General features: G+C 56.4%; 1 protein-coding gene across 4 annotated transcripts in view; it reads right to left on the reverse strand.

Moving 5' to 3' along the window:
- Positions 1-20,230, reverse strand: part of PLCG1 (phospholipase C gamma 1) — a 51,475-nt gene that overhangs the window by 3,364 nt on the left and 27,881 nt on the right. For 2 of the 4 annotated variants that reach the window (XM_063350430.1, XM_063350428.1), the window contains exons 5-27: positions 16,772-16,856; positions 15,747-15,830; positions 15,456-15,478; positions 14,271-14,343; positions 13,131-13,232; positions 11,836-11,954; positions 10,934-11,019; positions 10,488-10,608; positions 9,874-10,042; positions 9,314-9,436; positions 8,277-8,378; positions 7,863-8,050; positions 7,374-7,574; positions 6,794-6,913; positions 6,312-6,492; positions 5,897-5,974; positions 4,770-4,873; positions 4,437-4,533; positions 4,235-4,304; positions 3,310-3,467; positions 2,668-2,764; positions 2,000-2,224; positions 1,008-1,156 (exon numbers count right to left, since the gene is read on the reverse strand). In XM_063350430.1, the coding sequence (XP_063206500.1) occupies positions 1,008-1,156; positions 2,000-2,224; positions 2,668-2,764; positions 3,310-3,467; positions 4,235-4,304; positions 4,437-4,533; positions 4,770-4,873; positions 5,897-5,974; positions 6,312-6,492; positions 6,794-6,913; positions 7,374-7,574; positions 7,863-8,050; positions 8,277-8,378; positions 9,314-9,436; positions 9,874-10,042; positions 10,488-10,608; positions 10,934-11,019; positions 11,836-11,954; positions 13,131-13,232; positions 14,271-14,343; positions 15,456-15,478; positions 15,747-15,830; positions 16,772-16,856 (2,755 nt within the window). Of the gene's footprint in view, positions 1-1,007; positions 1,157-1,999; positions 2,225-2,667; positions 2,765-3,309; positions 3,468-4,234; positions 4,308-4,436; positions 4,534-4,769; positions 4,874-5,896; positions 5,975-6,311; positions 6,493-6,793; positions 6,914-7,373; positions 7,575-7,862; positions 8,051-8,276; positions 8,379-9,313; positions 9,437-9,873; positions 10,043-10,487; positions 10,609-10,933; positions 11,020-11,835; positions 11,955-13,130; positions 13,233-14,270; positions 14,344-15,455; positions 15,479-15,746; positions 15,831-16,771; positions 16,857-20,230 lie in introns of all 4 variants that reach the window. The other 2 variants (XM_063350429.1, XM_063350427.1) reach the window with 1 other exon arrangement.

Genomic DNA, 20,230 nt, shown 5'->3' on the forward strand with positions numbered 1-20,230 from the left:
TCAGTGATGCTGATGGGACATGATGGGGTGTCCTCCTTGAGAAGGGCTGTGGCTTTCTTAGGTGGGATCACTCCGAAACAGAAGTGGCCTCAGAGGAGCTGCAGTTTGTGCCTGTTGCCAGAAACCTGCGAGCACCTGAAGGCAGGATCTCCACTGCCTCCTTCTCCCCAGGGTCTGCAAAGGAGCCTGCCGCCCCACAGCTCGGCTCCAAGACCAGTAGGGATGCCTGTACGGGCTCGTGGGACAGCCGCTGCTCCGAACATGAGAGCCGTCTGGTTTGGCACAGCCACAGCCCTCCCATCCCTCCAGGAGCTTTGCCTGGCGAGCTGTCCCATACCCCTGTAGAGCCTCTGCTGTGCAGCTCCGTGAGCTCACACAGGGACGGTCCAGCCCCAGTCCCGCCATCCGGGAAAAAAAAGAGTCAATGGGCATCCTCAGTCCATCCTCCGGTACCCTCCACCAGCAGCCCCCCGCCTCTTATCATCACCAGCTGTGCAACACAGAAATGGGCGGAAAAGTCCGCTCTGTCTTCCCAAGATGGGCCATGAGCAAGGGGACATGGAAACATGGAGCCCAGAGCAACTGAGTGACAAGGAGGGGACAAGGCACAGCCCTTGTGTTACCCCGTTGGGAGCCATCCTGTGCGCCATCCTGTGCTCGGACAATCCCAGCCAGGCTTTGGGGACAGGGATGCCACCTCCGTGGCTCGTGGATGCCACCTGCTGGCACTGGGCCCTGGGCAGGAGGGGTCCAGGAGGAGCACCCCAGGGATGCTCCTGCTACTCCAGGCACCTGGGGAGGTCGGGGGTCCTTCCCTCAGCAGCACCCATGGGTCTCCCCCTTCCGTGGGGGCTCTCCAAGCCTGCGTGTGGGACAGGGGCCGAGGGGTTTGGTGAGGAGCAGCTGCAGAGGTCAGGAACCCAGAAAAACCATTAAATCACCCCAAGGTTGATACAACCACCTGGGTCCGACCCCATCTTCCTCCCACGCTGGGAGGAGGTACTGACCTCAATGGAGATGGAGAGTGGCTCGACGCCCCGCAGCGTGCTCTTGTCGAAGGGGTCGAAGATGTCATCCCGCATGTTGGTGGGCTGCAAGACGTAGCCACACTGGCCGTTGGACATGAACAAGGCCTGGTTCATCTGCATGGGCTTGTCTGGAGAGCACAGGCAGGAGATGGAGGGAGGAGACCCTGTGCCCTTTCCACAAGCCAGACCATCACTGGTGCCTTGTGGGAAGCCCTTTGCAAGGGGACCTGGCCCATCCCTTGGCAATGCCTCATGTCCCATGGTCTCACTGCAGCCTGTGCACGTGCTGGGGCCACGGGGTGACTTTCTCATGCAGGATCTGCCCAACTACCCAGTGTTCCATGGGTCACCCCCTTCTTTTCCTCCCTCTCCTTTCAGCTTTCCTTGTGCTGGCTCTAGCATTCACCAAACCACCCTGCGAGATGCTTGAATTCACAAAAGGAACGAAAAAGCCAGCAGGAAAAAAAAAAGAGGCAGGTAGTTTTCTGGTGGGTTGGTGAGCTGAACGGGTCACAGCAGGGTTTGGCAAGGGCCGGGGAAAGGGGAAGGCTGGCCTGCACGGCAGGAGCAGGAGCGGAAGCCGGGGAAAGGTGAGCAGAGCAGCAAGCCTGACTCAGACCCTGCGACCTGCTGGTGTCCCCAGGCTGGGGCTGCACTGTCCCTTTTGGTACCTCCCCCTTGCCTGTCACCAGGAACCTCCGGAGAACTCCCTGCTTTGTCTCCATTTCGTCTTGTCCTCATGGCACCACAGCCTCCTCCCTCAGCCCAGCTCAATCCAACCCCCGGGAGCGCATTTCCCCTGCTGCAACCACGCATCTGGACTTGAACACCAGGTCTTGCTCCCTGCTGAGCTCCTCCTAGACCCGAGGACCCTTCTAGACCCCCCGTTTGCCAGGACCAGGCTAGCAGGGGTGCAGGCAGGTGGCTGGCGCTCCAGGAGCATGTCCACCTTCCCTGCCTGCTGCCCTCACCTGGGGTCTGGAAGTTGAGCGCTACCAGCTGGCTGCCGCAGATCCACATGGGCAGGGGGTCGTAGTTGGAGGAGTCGAGACGCTGGCCCTTGGGGTAGATGCGGGAGAGCTGCAGGCGGTTGTACTGCAGGAACTTCTTGCCTTTGATCTTGTTGACGTACTTTTCTGCCTTGGTCTCCGGGAAGGAGGACATATCTCGGTAACAGGCCCTCTCTGTGCCGATCTCTGGGAGGAGACAGCACAGCATAAGCCAGAAGCATGTTCTCTTTCCAGACGCTTCAACCACCCTGGGCCCCTTCCTAACACCATCCTCTCCTCCATCAGGTTGTGGCAGACCCTGCTCTGCCCCAGTGGGGGTTTGCCCATGCCCAACACTGATGGCTGAAAGCATCAAAACTGCTCTCTGTGATCGGGCATGATGCTCCTCAGTCCAGCTCCCTCAGCAGCTGCTCTGGATGGTGACAGATCCCAGCAAGAGAGGGATGGGGAAAGGAACTATCACCCTCCGGAGAGGGACATTTCCAGACTCCAATGTCAACTGGTTCCAACTTGCTTTGGACACCTGTCCTCTGCTGAGATCTAGCCAAAGCAGCACCTCGGGGCACACCGTGGGGTCTGTACCACCATGGTGACTGCCTGTGGTGGCCACCAAACAGGCAGATGCTCACTCTCTTCATCGAAGGGCACAGGTCGGCAATAGACCACCAGCTCCGAAAGCTCCAGGGCAATCTTCTTCCTCCTCTCCATCATCTTCCCTTCAGAGAGCTGCCAAGAGAGGGAGAGAGGGGTGTCAGGGCCAGGTGGGAGCAGCAGTGCTGGATAACCCAGCTCACCAACTGGGACGAATGGCAACGCTGGCCTTGGTGTGGCCGCTCCTGCCCACGCTGTGGGAACCACTAGCAGGTCTGCTGGGTCTGCATGGGGGGACACCACAAAAGCGCCATGGGAAAGGCCCTTGGTGGGTCCTGTCTCCCACCTGGAGCAGGACTGGCACTGGTATGAGTACAGGGCAGCTGTGGCCTTGTAGCTGAGCCTTGCCACCCTCCATGGATGGAGATCCCCCACCTCCCGAGACTGCAACACCCTCCCGATGGACCAGCCTGAACTTCTCAAACCACAATACATGGCCACCACCCCTTGCTATATTGTCAAAGATTACTCTGTCTTTATCACCTTTGTAACTGCTCTGCCAGTCATCACAGGCTGCCATCTCACCACCCCCCCCCCAGCCTCCACCTGCTCCTCAGCTCCTGGGAAATCCAGGCCTTGGCAAGGAGGTGTCTCCCCTGCCGAGGGCTCTCCAGACTCACCCGTGCGTCAGCCGTCTGGGCTGCCTCCCGGATCTTCTTCACCCAGTCCAGCAAGTCCTCATGCGTGTCGGCTGCCACATCGAGGGACAAGCGTGACACCGAGGCCATGCTGATGGAGAAGACGAAGAGGCGGTTGTTCTTCCCCTCGGGGCGGATGGCTGTGTGCGAAGAGGGAGCAGAGAAGCAAGGTCACAAGCACATGCTGAGCCAAGTCCTTCACACCACAGAGGGAGGAGGGAGAGGACACTGAGGGACTCTCATGGCTGCCCTGGCACTCTTCAGCTAGGAGGAGAAGCTCCCATTTTTGGTCACTGGAGGCAAAAGATGGAGCTCAAGAAGTGATAGGTGAGGATGCAGAGTGTATCCTGAGGGGGCTGAGAACCCTCATGGGGCCTCTGAATGCACTCTTCCTCCCATTCCTGCATCTTCTTCACTCTGTGCCCTGCAGTGCCCAGGTGGGAACACCATCCTCTGGGCTTTGGGGAGCAGAGGGATGGCAGGGAGCTGCAGGCTGGACCCAGCTCAGCAGTGCCCAGGCGCTCCAGAGCCTGGACCACATGTATGGGAGGGAGGACAAATCCTTCCAGAAAAGAAAGAGCCTACAAAATCGGTCTGAGCTCCCTTGCCCGAGGGGAGCAGGTCCAAGGCGTGCTGGAGGGGCTCCTCGGCACGACCCCGGGTGCTCCTCGGCTGTACTCAGGCTGCAGGGACACACCGGAGCCCCACACCCCCGGGGCACCCTCTGTGCCGGGAGCAGCAGCAGAGCGTGGCGCTGCACGGCAAGCACCCGCCACAGACATGCGTTCCCTCGCGGCAGGCACGGGGGTGCCTGGGCACAGGCGGAGACCAAAGCTCTTTGGCCCAAAAGACCTGCAAACAGCTCTGATGCCCCCCGCTCCTCCATCCCTCCCTCCCTGGCACTCACCGATCTGGCAGGAGGGCACGTCCAGGACACCTCCGAGCAGGTCTCCCAGGGGGCTGTTCTCATCCAGCTGCTGCTGGGAGTGAAGCACAGGCAGGATGGTGTGGGGCACGGCGCCGGGCAGCGCAGCCGAGCGCAGGGGGCTGCGCACACGCACTCCTCCCCACCACCCATCGCTCACTGCTCCGCTCAGGCACCAGCTCACCTCCCGCTCCGGCTCCAGGCTGCTGGGACCAGTAATTTCCTCTACGTAGTTGGAAGGGAACCACAGCTGCTTCTTGCCACCATAATCTCCTCTCCACCTGGAAGAGAGGGAAGGGGCAGCATCAGCACCCACCATGAGCATCCAGACTGGGGGGCACGGGTGACATGTAGCTCCTCCGTCATCTGCTTTTCTGGTTCACGTGGTTTTGGGGCTGTGCAGCTTGTGGGCAATCCCCAAACAGACCCAACCCTAGAGGGGACACACCTTTGTATGGATGGTGACACCAAGGTTTGACTCTCCCCGAGGGAAAAAGGAGACTCAGGACGCACTCACCAGCCTCCTTCCTGTTTCTCCACGTTCTGGATGATGGCGTTTTTGGTGAAGGTGAGCTCGTCCTCCCGCTGTGCCTTGTAGTCGAACAGGGCTTTGACTGCGCACTGCAATGAGGAGGGGTCCCATGAGGCCAGGCAGGGGACGGACACATGGACAATGAGCCCATGGGATGAGAGACGTGTTTGTTGGGGGGGCTGTGAGGTACGTCGTGTGCAGGCAGCATCCAACCCTGCTGCCAGAGGCTGCCAGACCCTAGTGACCCTTGCAGAACAAATCGAGGTCCCCATTTATGCCAAACCAGACTTCACAAGTCCGGTATGGCCCCGCACAGGCACTTTCCTTTGGGCGAGAGCCACTGATGGGTTTAGTTTGGAGAGTTCGTAACAAGAGGCAGCCCAGCCTGGGAACCTGCAGGCTCAGCCTAGAGCCTGTCTCCCTGCATGGTCTAGAAATGAGCATGCAAAATAATACAGCTCTTGGAAAATAAAGAGACACTCGCTAAACCCTCAGGCCCTGCAGGTTGTTTCACAGAATCACAGAATCATAGAATTGGTCCTTAAAGACCATCTAGTTCCAACCCCCTGCCCTGGGCAGGGACACCTCCCACTAGACCAGGTTGCTCCAAGCCCCGTCCAGCCTGGCCTTGAACCCCTCCAGGGATGGGGCAGCCACAGCTTCTCCGGGCAACCTGTTCCAGTGCCTCACCACCCTCAAGGGAAAGAATTTCTTCCTAATATCCAATCTAAATCTACCCTCCTTCAGTGTGAAACTGTTACCCCGTGTCCTATCACTCCACTCCCTGACAAAGTGTCCCCCCCCATCCTTCCTGTAGGCCCCCTTTAAGCACTGGACGGCTGCTATAAGGTCTCCCCGGAGCCTTCTCTTCTCCAGGCTGAACAACCCCAACTCTCTCAGCCTGTTCTCACAACAAAGGCGCTCCAGCCCTCTGAGCATCTTTGTAGCCCTCCGCTGGACCCGTTCCGACAGGTCCATGTCCGTCTTGTGCTGAGGACTCCAGAGCTGGATGCAGTACTCCAGGTGGGGTCTCACCAGAGTAGAGTAGAGGGGCACAATCACTTCCCTCGACCTGCTGGCCACAAGTTTCGTGCCAAGCAGTGAGAGCATACCTTGAAGGTGGGCATGGGGTTGGCTTCCACGTAGAACCCGGGGTGGCGTCCCTCATAAAGGGCTCCGTAGTCCGGCTCCTGTGGAAGCAAAGAGCCAGTGGTGACAACTGTGGCTCTGCAGGAAAACAGGTCCCCTCCCTTGCGGGAGGTGGGGAGAACACCCCAAGGAAAGCACAAGACCAAAGATGATGCTGTACACAGCAAAGAGATGCCCAAGCCCACACTCCCTGCTGACCTGGGTCAGAGGGCCATCAATAAATCTCACTATAAGTGTTTCCAACAAGGTGTGAAGCCCTAAGAGGTGTGGATTGTGAAGCACTGAGATGGCTCACACACCACCACTTCAAGGTACCAGCTCAAAAGGACCTGTCCACCATCCTTTGGCTTCGCTCTTCCAATGGCCACCCACACTCACCGCTGTCCCTATCTTCTCCAGCGTCTCCTCGTTGATGGGATACCTCAGCTTCATCTTGCGGTACAGCGGGTGCTTTTCATAGTAGCTGATCAAGTCCACCAGGCTCTCGAACTCGGAGTTGCCGAGCAGCACAGTCTGGCCCTCCTGCTGCACTCGGCAGTGTTTGATCTTCCCTTCCGCCCTGGCGGGTGGAAAGACAGAGAGAAGCCACTTGGCACCTGGCAAGAGAGGGTCTCTGCCAAAATAAAGCCACTCAAGCAAAATGTACCCCTGGGCTAGCTCTTGAGCACAGCCATCTCCCATCAGGAGATGATGGGAGGAGGAGCGGGGTCCTAAAGGCTCTCAAGGAGCGGTAAGGTTTACGCAGGGCCATCCAGGAGAGAGAAGAGCTCTGGGAGGGCTCATGTCAGGCTCACGGCCCCTCTCCTGCTCTGTCACACCCCGCAGCATCCCAGCCCACCGCCCTTCTCCCAGGGACGCACCGGAAGGAGATGGCGTAGGAGCTGGGCTCGCTCCTCTTGCGCACCAGGAAGGCTCCGTCGCGCGGCACCCGCATCAGCATGTGCTCGGCCTGGGCCCGGGTGAGGTTGGCGTGGTACCACCTTTCAGGAAAGACACGTCACTGTGCACAGGTCTCTGTACATCCAGCTCATCCCTCACCTCTGCCACGGCACCCGGTTTCCCCTCCATCCCACAAAAGGCTGCCTGAATCCTCAAAAGGAGGACAGGGAGCAGAGATCATCATATATGCAACATGGCAACAGGGCTGTCTTCTCCTTTCTGTGGGACAGGCAGGAACAGAACCATTTGTTGACATGGGCAAGGGCATCCCAACCAAGCCTGGTACCTCCTTTCTTTGCAGTGAGCTTCCAAGACAGCCAGCTCCATCAACAAAGAAGCTGGCCAGCATGGCTGCTGGGACACAGAGAGCTCCACGGGGAGCACGTGCGGACCAGAGACCCCCAGCAAGGAAGGAAGGACTGCAGCAAGACTTGTGAGGGTTTCCCATGGGGTCCCAGCTGCCCAGAGGACACGACCCACCCTCCCTAAACATGCACTCACTCTTTGCTTTCATGGGCATTGGTCTGCGGCACCGGCTCCGTCAGCCTCATCTCAAACTCATTGCATCTCAGCGGCACCTCCTGGTAGTGGGTGATGAGGTCGTAGAGGCTGTCGAACACCAGGTTGTCCGTCAGGAAGAACTTGGGGCTGCCGGCATCCTGCCGCGAGTGGATCCGGCAGTGCTGCACCTTCCCGTTGCGCCTGCGGAAGAGGGAAGGGGTAAAACCAGGGTCATCCATGGAGATTTCGCATCTACTTCAGGCACAGCTCCAGCTAGACACAGCATTCCTGCCCCATGCACAAGGCTCCCAAGGGACTTGACCCTTCTGCACCGGGACAGTGAGTTGACATGATGCTGGGGCACAGAAAAAGGGGAGAAATCTGCTTGCAGACCACTGGGGAATGGGACCCCACCACTGAAGACAGTGTCAAGATGAAGACTACACCAGGAGCGACAGAGAGCAGCGTGCTGGTGCCTGTGGTCCTCACCAGAAGGAGAGGGTGTAGTCTCCAACAAAGGTCTCGCTCTCTCTGACGAGGAAGGAGCCGTCGGGGGCCCCCGTCTCGATGCAGTACTCGGTCAGCAGCCGCTCCGCGATGTGCCGCCCGTCGCGTCCCGCTCCCAGCTTGCCGTGGAACCACTTCTCCGTGGAGTGAAGCTCGGTGCTGTTGCTCACCTGGCAGGGGGAAAACCCACCGTCCGGGCTTACTGAGGGCAGGCTCGCCGTGTTCTGTCTGTTCAGGGGGCTTCCAGCCGGGACCAGGGAGTTTCTGAAGTAGCTCCCACCCTTCCCACCACAGGATCTCCCCCTGAAGTCAGCTGGAGTGGAGATGCTCAGCCCCTTGGGCAGTCAGGTCCTTTCTCTAGGGGAGCAGCTTACCATCACACAAGGGAGCCCTCACCTCTTTTTGCTCTTCCTCATCCTCGTTTCCTTGGTCACTGGTTGTCTCCCCAGAGTAATAGATTTTGCTGCTGGTCAGGACAAAGTAATGTGGATTCCACTCCTGCAAGGAAACAAACTCTGGGCAAAGAGACCCCCTGAGGAAGCCCCGAGCTGGCCCACCACCCATCCACGGGACCATCTCTTCCTCATCAGCACAAGCAGTGAGGGACGATGGGTTTGCGAAGGACAGTCACCAGCAACACTGATTTCAGTGGCATCACAGGAGCTTCCCAGACATCCCCCAGATCCAAAGCACGGATTTATCAGTAGCAAAAAAAAGGCACGTGACAGGTCTTACATACAAAGTGGCTGCAGATTGCGCTGCAAACACCCCAGCACGTATTAAAAGGAGATGACCAAATGAAGAGCAAATCAATGCAAAACCAAAACACTCTGCATGGATTCAGCACGGGGGCTATCAGAGATGAGGACATCGGAGATGGTTACGTGGCTTTACCATTGCGCTTTCCTATTTTCCAAAAACCTGTTTCATTCGCACGTGGCTTTGCCTGACAGCCCCTCAGCAAAGCAAAGCAGCTGAAGAAGTGGACTGTGTGTAAGTAAATGCTCACAAGTAAAATGAACGCTCGGCGCTTTGCAAAGCGGAATGCTCGTTTAGGTGTGTTAAGTGGCACTTGGTAAGAGGCAGCCGGGTCTAGAAATGCAGGCCATCGCTAGGACTTACTGCAGCAACAGACAACAGGCTATACGGATTACACAAGAGCAGCTGCAGTGCATCAGCCCAGAGCTCCCTCTAGCTCAGCCTTCTGCCTCTAACAAGGACCAACGGGAGATGCCTAGGGAAGAGCACAGGAGAGAGCCAGCATAAAAACTCCCCCAGCCTTCAGAGACTCCTGAGAAACAGGAGAGGCCAACGGCCCCTTGGATCATTTGCACCACAGCCCTTCCTTCCAGCACCGCGCCTTACGGAGTCACCACGTCATTTACGGTGCCCACGGAGCGGGGCCAGGGTGACAGCGGCAGAGCGAGACGTACGTGATTGATGGGGTCTTCCAGGTAGAGGATCCCGTTCTTGATGGAGTTGCTGATGTCGTTCTCTGAATACATTACGGACGTGGGTAGCTCCTCGTAAGCACTGCCCTCTGCCAGCTTCTTGTGCTGTGGGACCAGAGAGCAGGTCAGGCACCCAAAAAGCAGCACGGATTTCCTGATGAACAACCCCAAAACTCCAGGCCTGCTGCAGTGGGCTCCTCCAGACTAAGGCAAGGCCCAAGGTAAGACCCATGCCACCGTGATCACCAAATGGCACTAAAGTCCACCCTTTCTTCCCAGAGGCGATTCCTGCAGCAGAAATACCAACATCCCCCAAGCTCTCATGAAAGGCAGCACCCAGCTGCTGAGCTCATTTCCCAGCAGCTCCTCTGAAGCAAGACAGCTCTTTGTCTCCAGCTGTTCTTAGCATCAGGTCTCCACTTCCAACCCTGCACTGCCAACCAACCCCTTCCGGAGGTAAGCAGCTGCCCTTGGTCCCACACCCTCACCCCATCTGCCCCCCTTCTCTCCATTAAGGAGCCTTGCTGGGGAAGGGGGTTCACCTTGATGAGAATCTTCCTTTTGAGCTGGTTTGGAGAGGGAAGGCCATCAGCAGAAATATCTACTGGTTTGGTCAAGAGCATGTCCCCAAAGACCTTCTTGAAATTCTGAGCCATGTTCCTCTGCTGAGCAATGCTGCAGTGGTCCTCAATGGACAGAATGACGGGGAAACTGGGAGAAAGAAAAGAGCCGTCGGAACCAGCTCAGTGTCTGGATGGAACCAACACCTTCCAAGCTCCGTTTCCAAACCTGGCCTCTGTGCCCTCAAAGAGCAGTTTGCATCAACAGCGATCTGTGCTGCCTTGAGCATTCAACGTAATCACCCTACAGCAAGGTGTCCCCACCGCTGCTGGCAATGCACAGAGTGGAGAAGCACTGGCAAACTACAGGGGTTTACCCAAAGCTTTCCTTCCCACAACTTTTTTTTTCTGGGAAAAGTCTCCCTTTGGCTGGGAGACACAACACCACGCTTTCTTCCCACCGAATCCCAGGCGCATGGTCTTGTGCCGGATCTCTGGATAAAGGTGGGCTTCACTTTGCTACAGCCTTGGCTCTACCCTGTCTTTGCCTTCCTGGCAGCTCTGCTAGCTGAAGTCCAGGTCCCTGCTGTACTCACTCGGAGGTGACAAAGGCATGCTCCTTGATAGTGACCAAGACGTCAGAGAACTTGATCTTGGTGGTTAAGGTGTGTCCATGGTAGATGACCGGCATGCCATCGGGACCGTCCCAGCAATCCACTGAAAGAGACACATGGGAGAAACTTAGCCCAAAGGCTGGAATATAGGCAGGACACGGACATGAGATGGAGTGAGCTACACTGTGCTGGGAACCACATTGAATAAAGGAGCAAAGTGAAAGTCCAGATCTTTCTAGGGGACCAAAAGTTTGGGCATGTACCACCCAGTCGCACAAACCAAACGACCTCAGCCCTTTCAGCAGATCATGGTGACAATGCTGCCACTGGCATGTCAACCTTCAGCCCTGCCTTCCATGCAAAGCCTTCCCAGATCACCGCAAACTAACGTGACGATGGAGACAGCAGTGCCGGCTCTGGGTACTCACGTTCGATACAGCGGCATCCCATGCGCAAGCAGCGGGCGTATGCCTCCAGCGAGGACTCGCTCGAGAACTGATCCCCCGTCAGGTACCTTCCACGTGAGAGAACACATCAGCAAAGCGACACGCTCACCGCGGGTATGGATGTCTGCTGGGACATGGGGACCTGCCTCTGCCATGTAAGGAATGGCGAGAGCGACTTTCCCCCAGAGCTGCCATCCTCCCCAGGCGAGGGGTTCGACTCCGTCCCTACCACGAGGGGCCACAAGCACTACTCTGAGGTCCAGCCTTGCTGCTGGCTCTTGAGATAAGCGTCAAAGAGTCATATCAGCGTTGGTGCCACAAAGAACGCCCTGAACCAGGCAGAAGCAGCCCAAGAGCAGATCAGACCAGCTCTTGTAGGCAGGAGCTCACTACCTGCTCTCCAGGCTGCTCAGCTGGCTTAGGCTCTTGGTCCTTTAAATTTGGGCTAAGATGCTGCCACTGCATCCCATGAACGGGGAGCACAGACAGAGCCTGTCTGAAAAAAAAAAAAAGCAGTTCCTCCAAGATTCTTCTAGCAGCAGAGAAGGAAAACGGCCAATTTCAGCCTGCCAGGTTTTTAATCACATCTGTCCTTAGAGGACATTGCTAATGGTAAGAAACAGCCACAGTGACATCTGGGGACCCGAAAGCACAGTCTGCGCAGATTTGTGTTGCTGACAATGTCTGAACAAAACATTGATGGTTAAATGATGGAGAGAGGGGTGGGCCACCAAGAGAGAGGTCTCTTAGTGTGCTGATCATGGTCTGGAAAAGCCTATTTGACCCATCATTGGGACCAGGCAGAATCAGGAGAGTCCCACCCTGGCACGGGGGAAGAGGACGCTGGCATGGGTGGGTGGAGAGAGCCACCCCCTAGTCCTTACGTGTTGTGTGAGGAGGAGATCCAGTAATGGGAGAGGGGGTTGTTCATGTTCTCCAGACACACCATGTCCAGTTGTGAGTTCCAGATGCTGTTCTCTTTGGAAAACAGGAAGGTGAGAAACTGCTCAGGAAGAAACAGAAGCGTGTTAATGATGCGGAGGAGCCGGGGGCTGTGGTTTAGCTTCACACACATCTCACTCTCCGTGTCGGCAGCTACCGAGCAGGGAGTTATTTTCTAAGCTCGGCACAGACTGACCAGAGACAGCCCACAGCTCCCGCCCCAGCGTGCTCGAGTAACCACAGCGTCAGGCATTGCCACCTCTCCTCTGAGCTGCGCCAGATATCTGTGTACAAAGCCTTTGACCCAGCTGGAGACAAATGAATTGCTCTGCATTTTATTCTGCAGCTCACACGGCAGGCAAGAGCTCATTAAGGCCACGCGGATCATGGGATTTGCACGGGAGTTGGTTCAGAGTGCCAAGGACATGGTCATCTCCAGTTGGTTTTAATCTTTTGGTTTCAGCTCTTCTCTTTAAAAAAATATCCTTATGTGCCCCAAAGGGGCATTAAGCCAAATGCACCCCCTTTCCTCCCCAAAATGAACTGCCCGATGAGCACTCCCAGCTGCACACATTCAGCACAAGAAAAGAGCCCAGAAGCCATTCCCTTCACCAACAGAATCACAGAATGGTCAGGGTTAGAAGGGACCTCTGGAGATCATCTGGTCCAACCCCCTGCCAGAGCAGGGTCACCCAGAACAGGTGGCACAGGAACGCGTCCAGGCGGGTTTGGAATGTCTCCAGAGACGGAGACTCCACCACCTCTCTGGGCAGCCTGTGCCAGGGCTCTGCCACCCTCAAAGGAAAGAAGTTCCTCCTCATGTTTAGGTGGAACTTCCTATGTTCAAGTTTGTGCCCGTTATCCCTTGTCCTGTCACTGGGCACCACTGAAAAGAGCCTGGCCCCATCCTCCTGACACCCACCCTTTAAGTACTTATAAGCGTGGACAAGATCCCCCCCTCAGTCGTCTTTTTTCCAGACTGAAGAGACCCAAATTCTTCAGCCTTTCTTCATAAGAGAGGTGTTCCAACCAGCTCTTGCACAACACGGCGACCCACCATGTTCATCCACCACGTTCATCTCCTGGAGCAACGCAGCTTCCAGGAGATGCCTTTAAGCGCCACCACCCCGCAGCGAAGGCCGACAGCAGAGCTGTCACACCACAGCACGCATCATGCCGGGGATGTCCCACCCCGCTCCATCCCACTCCATACCCGCTAGAGTTCAAGGTATCTTACTTCGTCCAGGGAGAAATAAGGCTCGTCGATCTCTCTCAAAGGGTCTCTCAGAAAGTTGAACATGAATTCCTGTACCTGAAGGGTATCTGCAGCCCAGAGCTCCTGCAAACCCCAAGAGGGACACAAAAAAGAAACCATTTCAGAAAGTATTATTCAAAACCACGTGCAGCTCTTCCAGCTAGAAGCTTTCACCATCAAGGAGGCAGTTTTTAACGCAAGACCATCGCTGCCAGGAATTCAACTGTCAGCACAAATGCCGGATAGCACGCAACTGCAAAAATGTGTCCTGTTTCTAAGTGATCTTCATTTTCCCATTGCCGTGCAGTTTTCCCTGCGATAGCTCCCTTGCACACATCTGCCATCCCTCCTCCTTCGGCAGCAGAAGCCAGCTCAGCTTCCTTTTGCTTCCCTCTCTCCCTGGGTGTCTTTTATTAGGCCATCAAAATGGCTGAGTCTCTTTGCTGGTTAACTCTCCGCTCACTGCAGACCATGGGCAAGGAGACAGGGAGGACGGTGCAAAGCAGGAGGCCCCATGCTCTCATGTGAGGCATGGCCATGCTTTCATGAGCCACCCCTGTCCTCTTGGAGATGACCAGCAACAACACGGGAGCTTGGCAAGAGTCAAAATAAAGGGTCTGCACAGCCTGCAAACACACTGCTTGTGGCTCGTGCATGTCCGAGCGTGCTTGCTGTGCTCGCTGGACAACCTAAGATCGCTTTTAAATGGAAAGGTCAGCAATCGAAGTGATCGGCTGCTCCTCAGGATCTGCTGAGACCTCCTGAGCAGACAGGATGGACCGTGATGCTTTGGCTGCTGTAAACCTTCAGTACCCGCCAAGGTCACAGGGACTGGGTAAATCTCCACCAACCAGTTCCTCCCTCCTGGGCCTTCCACTCCTCTCTGATCTTCTGCTCGTGGTCCCTTTTCTGACCAGGGCGCCTGGCTGAGGCCAGGTTTACCCTCACCAGTGCTTCCCCTGCATCACCTCCTGCTCCAGGAAGGATGTGCTCAGGTTGTGGCCATGCCAGGCAGAGCACCCTAAGTCCAAATCATCCCAGCCCCATGGCAAGGCTACCCTTGGAGTACTGGATCCCTACTGGTACCCCCTCGTCCTTCCCCTGGGCCTCTGTCGAGCTCACCCTTTGGTACTCCAGCAAGAACTTCTGCAACTCCAGCAGCGACACCCTGAAGTGCTCGGACCTTTCTCCACCCCTGAAAAGCAGAGAGAGAGAGAAGCTTTGGTCATTCATGCAGCACATCATGACCAACCGCTACCGGCACCATGTGAGATGCCATCCGCAACCACCACGGTGCGTGCGAGCAACACGTGCCCCGAGCAAGCAGAGCAGGACGTGCAGAGAAAGACGAGGTGGGCACAACGGCAAACACACAGCAGCTGAGATGATATGTCCACATCTCAGAGCCAGGGACAACCCCAGGAGCAGTTCAGGAGTCACACTGCCAAGCGTATGACAACGTGACACTGGTGAAGGGCAGCAAAAATCATCAGAGGGATGGATTTGTACAAAAACCAGAGGGGCTGGCTCGTACAAGAGTGAAAAGAACTAAATAGGTGCAGGGCAGCCAAGGGGTGATTGTAGCCGGGACAGACCTACAGGTATCCAGAGGACATGGGCTCAAGGAAGCAAGGCAGGGAATAAAGAAGGGAACCGTTTGTAGCTGATTATCCCAAAAGGTTTGTCCGCGAACGTACCAAGCCGCAATGAACAGCCCAGGGCCATGCTGGGGACTAACACCAAAAAACCCCAGAAATGGACTGGGCAGTGCTGGCTGCCCTGGGCAGAGGGATGCCGAGGTCCCTGCCAACTCCCTTTTCTGTGGTTATAGGAAAAAAAGAGAGGAACCCATGGGGAACTACATGGACAAGTTAGCAAGTCCTTCACTCTTTAGCTCCTGTGTCTAAATTCAAGCTCTTTTTATCACAGCGGAGATGTGCGCAGGGCAGGGAAGGGCACAGTTCGCAATGGTACCGCAGTCCCTGGCACTGTGGCCAACCAGCACCAACCATGATGATAACCTCTGGGAGATGGCTCAAGGTCTGATTACTTCCCATAAACCAACTGCTGGGTTTTGGAGGTGGCTGAGCTCTCAGCGGGATGTCTGGGGGGGAAGAGAGCCCTCACGGACCCGAGCTGAAGCGTCTACAGCGAAGATGCTTATTCAGAGTACAAAAATGCAAGCAGCGTGGTGGCAAGCAAGAGGCGCGCAGCATGCCTCGTCCCCGACACGCTGCTGAGGCACCAGAGCACATCACGGAGCAAAAGAAAACAGCCCCTTTCCCCAGCAAATAGAGAATTCTCCACCTTTCTAGGAACGGGACATCCATCTGCAAAAGAAGAAGCACGAACATTAGGTTTGCACTCAATCTCACCAGCATACGCGAAAGCACAAATCGATCGAGAAGGCAGCGGGGGCAGCAAACCGGCACTGTGCAGCTCGGCTCTCCTTACACCACTGCTCACACACCGCCTGCCCCGGCCCCAGCAGCCCACGCAGCCCCCTGCTAACCAGGCTAAAGCAATTAAGAGGGAATGCCCAATAACAAATATGGTCTCTCCCTCCCTTTTCCCAGCCCTGGAGAATTCAGCTCTTACCATTTTCTGGGCGCTGAACATCAGGCTGCGGTAGAGCTGTGCGAACTGCCCGTAGGTGATATCCCCGTTCCTCTGTTCCACGTCCTGTGGCAAAAAATAACCAAGGTTTTACAGGGGCCACAGGCAACTCTGCATGGCCCGAGGAGTATCTCCTCCCACCAGGATTCCCAGGGGGAAAAGAAGGAGGGAAAGGCCAAATCCTGGCCAGACTTTGCCTCCTGCCTTTGCCCATCTCTGCTGGGGCCAGTGGGACCCTGTAGTGCCCCAGACACCAGCACATCCTAAACCGGATTATGTGATTTCCCCAAGCTCACCCATATAAAGGCATCATAGTGCTGATTAAAAAGCGTTATCGTCTACCTAAATCGTTACAAAAGGATCACTTTAATTTTTGTTTGTAGAGAGCATCTGAAGTGCCTGCAAACTGCAAGGCCCGAAGCGTGTGCTCTCCTTTAGGTACGCTGCTCTGTGGACTCGGAGATCAGCGCTGCTGGAAATGGCTGGTCATCACGGGGATGACCCTCCGTCCCTGGGTCTGCAGGGATGCTGGCAGAGCTGGCTGCCTGTCACCCAGTGGCAGCGGGATGCAGGACCCGAGGGATGCGGGACCCGAGGGATGCAGGAACCCCAGGGATGCGGGCCCCCAAGGGATGGAGGACCCCAAGGGATGGAGGACCTCCAGGATGCAAGACCAGCTGGCCTCTCTGCCTGTCCTCCTGCGCTCTACCCCACCAGGACAAAGCCCTCGACCAGAGCCAGGGACGACACGGGGTGCGGGGGAGGCAGGGTGGGGCGAAGAGAGGGCGCTGGCCACAAACGGGCCAGGGTGCGGCACCCAGTGGGAGCTGGCACCTCTTCAGTCGCCACCGTGGGTGGGGGCCCTCCCGGGGAAGGCTGGGAGCTTCTGCAATATGCAAACGTGCCGTGGGAGTTGAACCACCACCAGGTTTTGCTCAAAGGCAGGCAACGGGCTGTCGAGGGTCCCCGGCGGGAAGGAGGAGAGCGGAGGGGTCGCGCGCACTCACCGTCAGTCTCTCCCGCAGGAACCTCATGTTGGGCACCCGGTAGTTGACCTGAGACAGCATGTTTTTCAGATCCTTGGCGGAGATCCTGGCTCGGCAGGGGAAAGAAGGGAAAACACATTCAGGAGGTCTGGGATGGAGGGCTCTCACCCTGGGACCGGGACACCACATGCACTGAGCGACCTGTGCCCAAAGCGGCATCAAGCTGCGACACACAAGGATGGATGGGTGTCCCCAGAAGGACTCCAGGGCTGGGACCAAAGGTAGAACAGAAGAACGTTTTCCGCCCCAATGAACTCTGCATCTATGCTGCCGGTGGGGAGCAGAGCGAGGTGCTTCCGTCCCGACAGGAACTGCAAACACCGCTCCTGCAAGCTCCCAACACAGCAGGGCGAGTGCCGGCACCGTCAGCCCACTCCAGCCGATGCTGCCATGGGCACACAGCACCCGCTGCTTTACGGGAACGTCCAGGCAGAAGCATTTTTTCAAGTATCTGTGCCCAAACACGGATGCTGGGTGACCAAACCACTTCCAAAACCCACTCCCTGGCCTGCGGAGGGCAGGCTTTGCAAGTGGTTTGGGCCTGGCTAATTTTATCCTAAAGAGAGGAAAAAAGCCATTTTCAGTGTCTAGCCACAGGCATAATGCTGCTGTCCTCCCCCTCCCGGGGGCCCTTCGCACCAAACGTGCCGGTTCCCCCATCGGGAAGGGCTCTTGCCGAGTGGGATCCTGCACCCAGGTGGGCAGAGAGGGGCAGCAAGTAGCCCTGGGGCTACCCCTGCCTTCACCGGCATTGGTCCCCCATGGGACAACAGCCCTGCGGCAAGGAAAAAGACGTATGTCTCCCATCTGCAGGATTTAAGAAGCCGAGAGGTCTGCGTGCAATCATTTTCTGGCAGCTCCTGCCTTAAAAAGCAAGTTCCTCACAGCCCGCCCCAGCAATCACAGATGCTGCTTTTGCCCCCCACTGAGGGAGTGGGGGCCCAGGACCCTGCAGGATGCTCCCCCGTCCCACAAAGCGTGGGGCAGGTCTGACCCTGGGAACGCTCACGGCTTTGGGGTGCGAATATAAATGTGCCAAGGAAGATGTCCTGTGTGGGGGTCACGCTGTCATCCGCGTCCCTTTTATGCTCTTCCGTGAAAGAAAGGAGGGGGGGGTGGAGGGAGCCCCAGGGAGAGGGAGAAACCGGCTGGTGTCAGGCGCTGCAGAGGCGAGGGCCGCCGCAGCCGGTGGGACACAGAGAGCCCTTGTTTCTGGGCTGAGAGCCGCGGGGGACCGGGACACACGCACGGCCAGAGCAGGACCTGGCCCGGCTCCCGTGCCGTGCCCGAGGCCAGCACCCAGCCGGCCGAGGACCGTGCAGGCAGGCAAAAAAAAAAGAAAAAGCTGTCAAATGGCAGCATCCTCCCCTTCTCTCCCGGCTGGATGAGCTACAGGGCCAGCAGCACGCTCAGCACGGGCAGCAGCTTTGGGATCTCCCCCTGCACCTCCACTTCCCCGGGCACAAGTCACCCCGGGGGCTCAGGGCGAGCATTTTTGGGAGGGGAATCCTGTCCTTTCCCTTCCCCAATGCACCCAGCATCCACAGCCACGTGCAGGGTGCTGTGAAAACCCCTGGGCAGGGATGTCCCAGCTACAGGGGCCTGGGTGACAGGGAAATGGGGCGATGTCGGGGGGGAGCGAGCCTGGAGTGCAGCGGTGACTTGTGAGAGATGCCCTCAGGTGTCAAGGACCACAGCATGCAACAGCTCTCGTGGGACCCCCGACGGGACACCCAGAGTCCCCAGGGCCACCCAGCAGCATTCCCCGCCTTGGTGAGAGGCTGAGACGGCAAAAAAGCTCTTGGAAAAAGAGCGGGAGGGGCTGCAGCAGCAGGAGCATCAGCAGGCATCGGGCTGGAGCCAGCACCCGGCTCTGGTGATGCTGGGCTGTTTCACGGGGAGGTGTGGGACCATGGCACCGCGACAGCACCAGGAGAGGCGAGAGCAAACCCCGTAAAAGCTGTGACCAGCATTTCCCTCTCTGCTTCGGTAGGTGACGGGGTATGGAAGAATTTTATTTACTGCGTGCTATTAATAATGTTAAAGTGTTGGAGACCTTGGATAAACAGCTCGGTACTATTTTGAGACTAGAAAGTAAAAACGAAATAAACAAACTAATTTCTCCTACGGAAGTTTTTTTAAGGTCTTATGACAAACAGGCCAAAGGACAGATCCAGCCTTCTCATGGATGGAAACATTCCCCAGTGCCATAACTCTGCTCCCAGCCGCGGGCAGCTCTCCTAGCCAGAGGTGAAACAGTCTCCTCCGCAGCAGCTTGGAAAAAAACCCCCAGCATCCTGTTATCCTCCTCTTTCCACCTAACCTCCCTTGGAAAAACAAATACCCAAAGGTCCGGCAGCCAGTGAAAACAGCCGACATCTGCCGGCATGCTGGAAGGTATGCGCAGGCACCCAGCCGGGAGAAGGCGGAAAGGAAAGGGCTCCGGCGCAGGAGGCTGGGGCGAGCACGGGGTACACGAACACCAAGAATGACTTCTTCAGCTGCCGAAAACCTGCCCATTCCAGAAAGGACCAAGGATGGTTTGCAAAAGAAGCGTTTTTGTTGTTTTTTTTTTTAAAAAAAAAACAAAAAACAAAAAAACAAACAAAAAACAACTCACTGTTCCTTTTTCAAACCCATTTCCAGGCTCAGAAGCCAAAGCAAAGAGCCCAGTGACACCAAAGTTAATGCTGAAATGCCTCATAAGGGCCAAGATTGCATCCAAGAGATGTACGTGCCCCATAACTGCTGCCTCTACTTTGCCGAAAACACATGGATGCTTGTAAAACGGGGAGACCCAAAATCTTTCTGCATTCCCCCTCTATTGGTGTTTTGCCCCTGTCGTTGCCTGGGCTGGAGCAGCAGCTCTTCCAGTTAAGCGGTTTGCATTGAAACCCCTCCCCTTGGTTGAGAGGTGAGGAATATGTTGTATTTTCCTGCCTTAATTCTGAATGCTAATAGAAAGATGATATTAAGAAAAACAAGAGAGATGCAACAGGCTGGCTTTCAGCTCTGCTGACCATGCCTCGGGCAGATGAATCTGTACGTGTAACCTCCTTTGTCCTGCTGGGATGTCATTTTATCGGTTTTACTGTATAAACAGATGAGAAAAAGGACCGATTCTTCCCATTTCTCCTGCATTCATCCTCCAAAACCCCCATGCAGCCACCCCAGCACCTGCCTCCATGCTCTCCATTGCTGAATTAGGAAATATTTTGCCCGGTCACCACTGAAAACCAGTTCACCGCGTATAAAACTCAAGCCCGCATTTGAAAGGTGTGTGGCATATGCAGAGCAGCTGCAAGAGATTAAAGGCGCCTCTCCTTCCCTTTCTGCCTCTGCAAGGATTTATCCCTCCTCCGCAAAATCTCCGTGCGCCCAACGGTGCTCTCGCCACGCCACAATATAAATCACTGCAAA

The sequence above is a fragment of the Chroicocephalus ridibundus genome, chromosome 12, assembly GCF_963924245.1.
Source record: "Chroicocephalus ridibundus chromosome 12, bChrRid1.1, whole genome shotgun sequence".
In the NCBI taxonomy this organism is placed as follows: domain Eukaryota; kingdom Metazoa; phylum Chordata; class Aves; order Charadriiformes; family Laridae; genus Chroicocephalus; species Chroicocephalus ridibundus.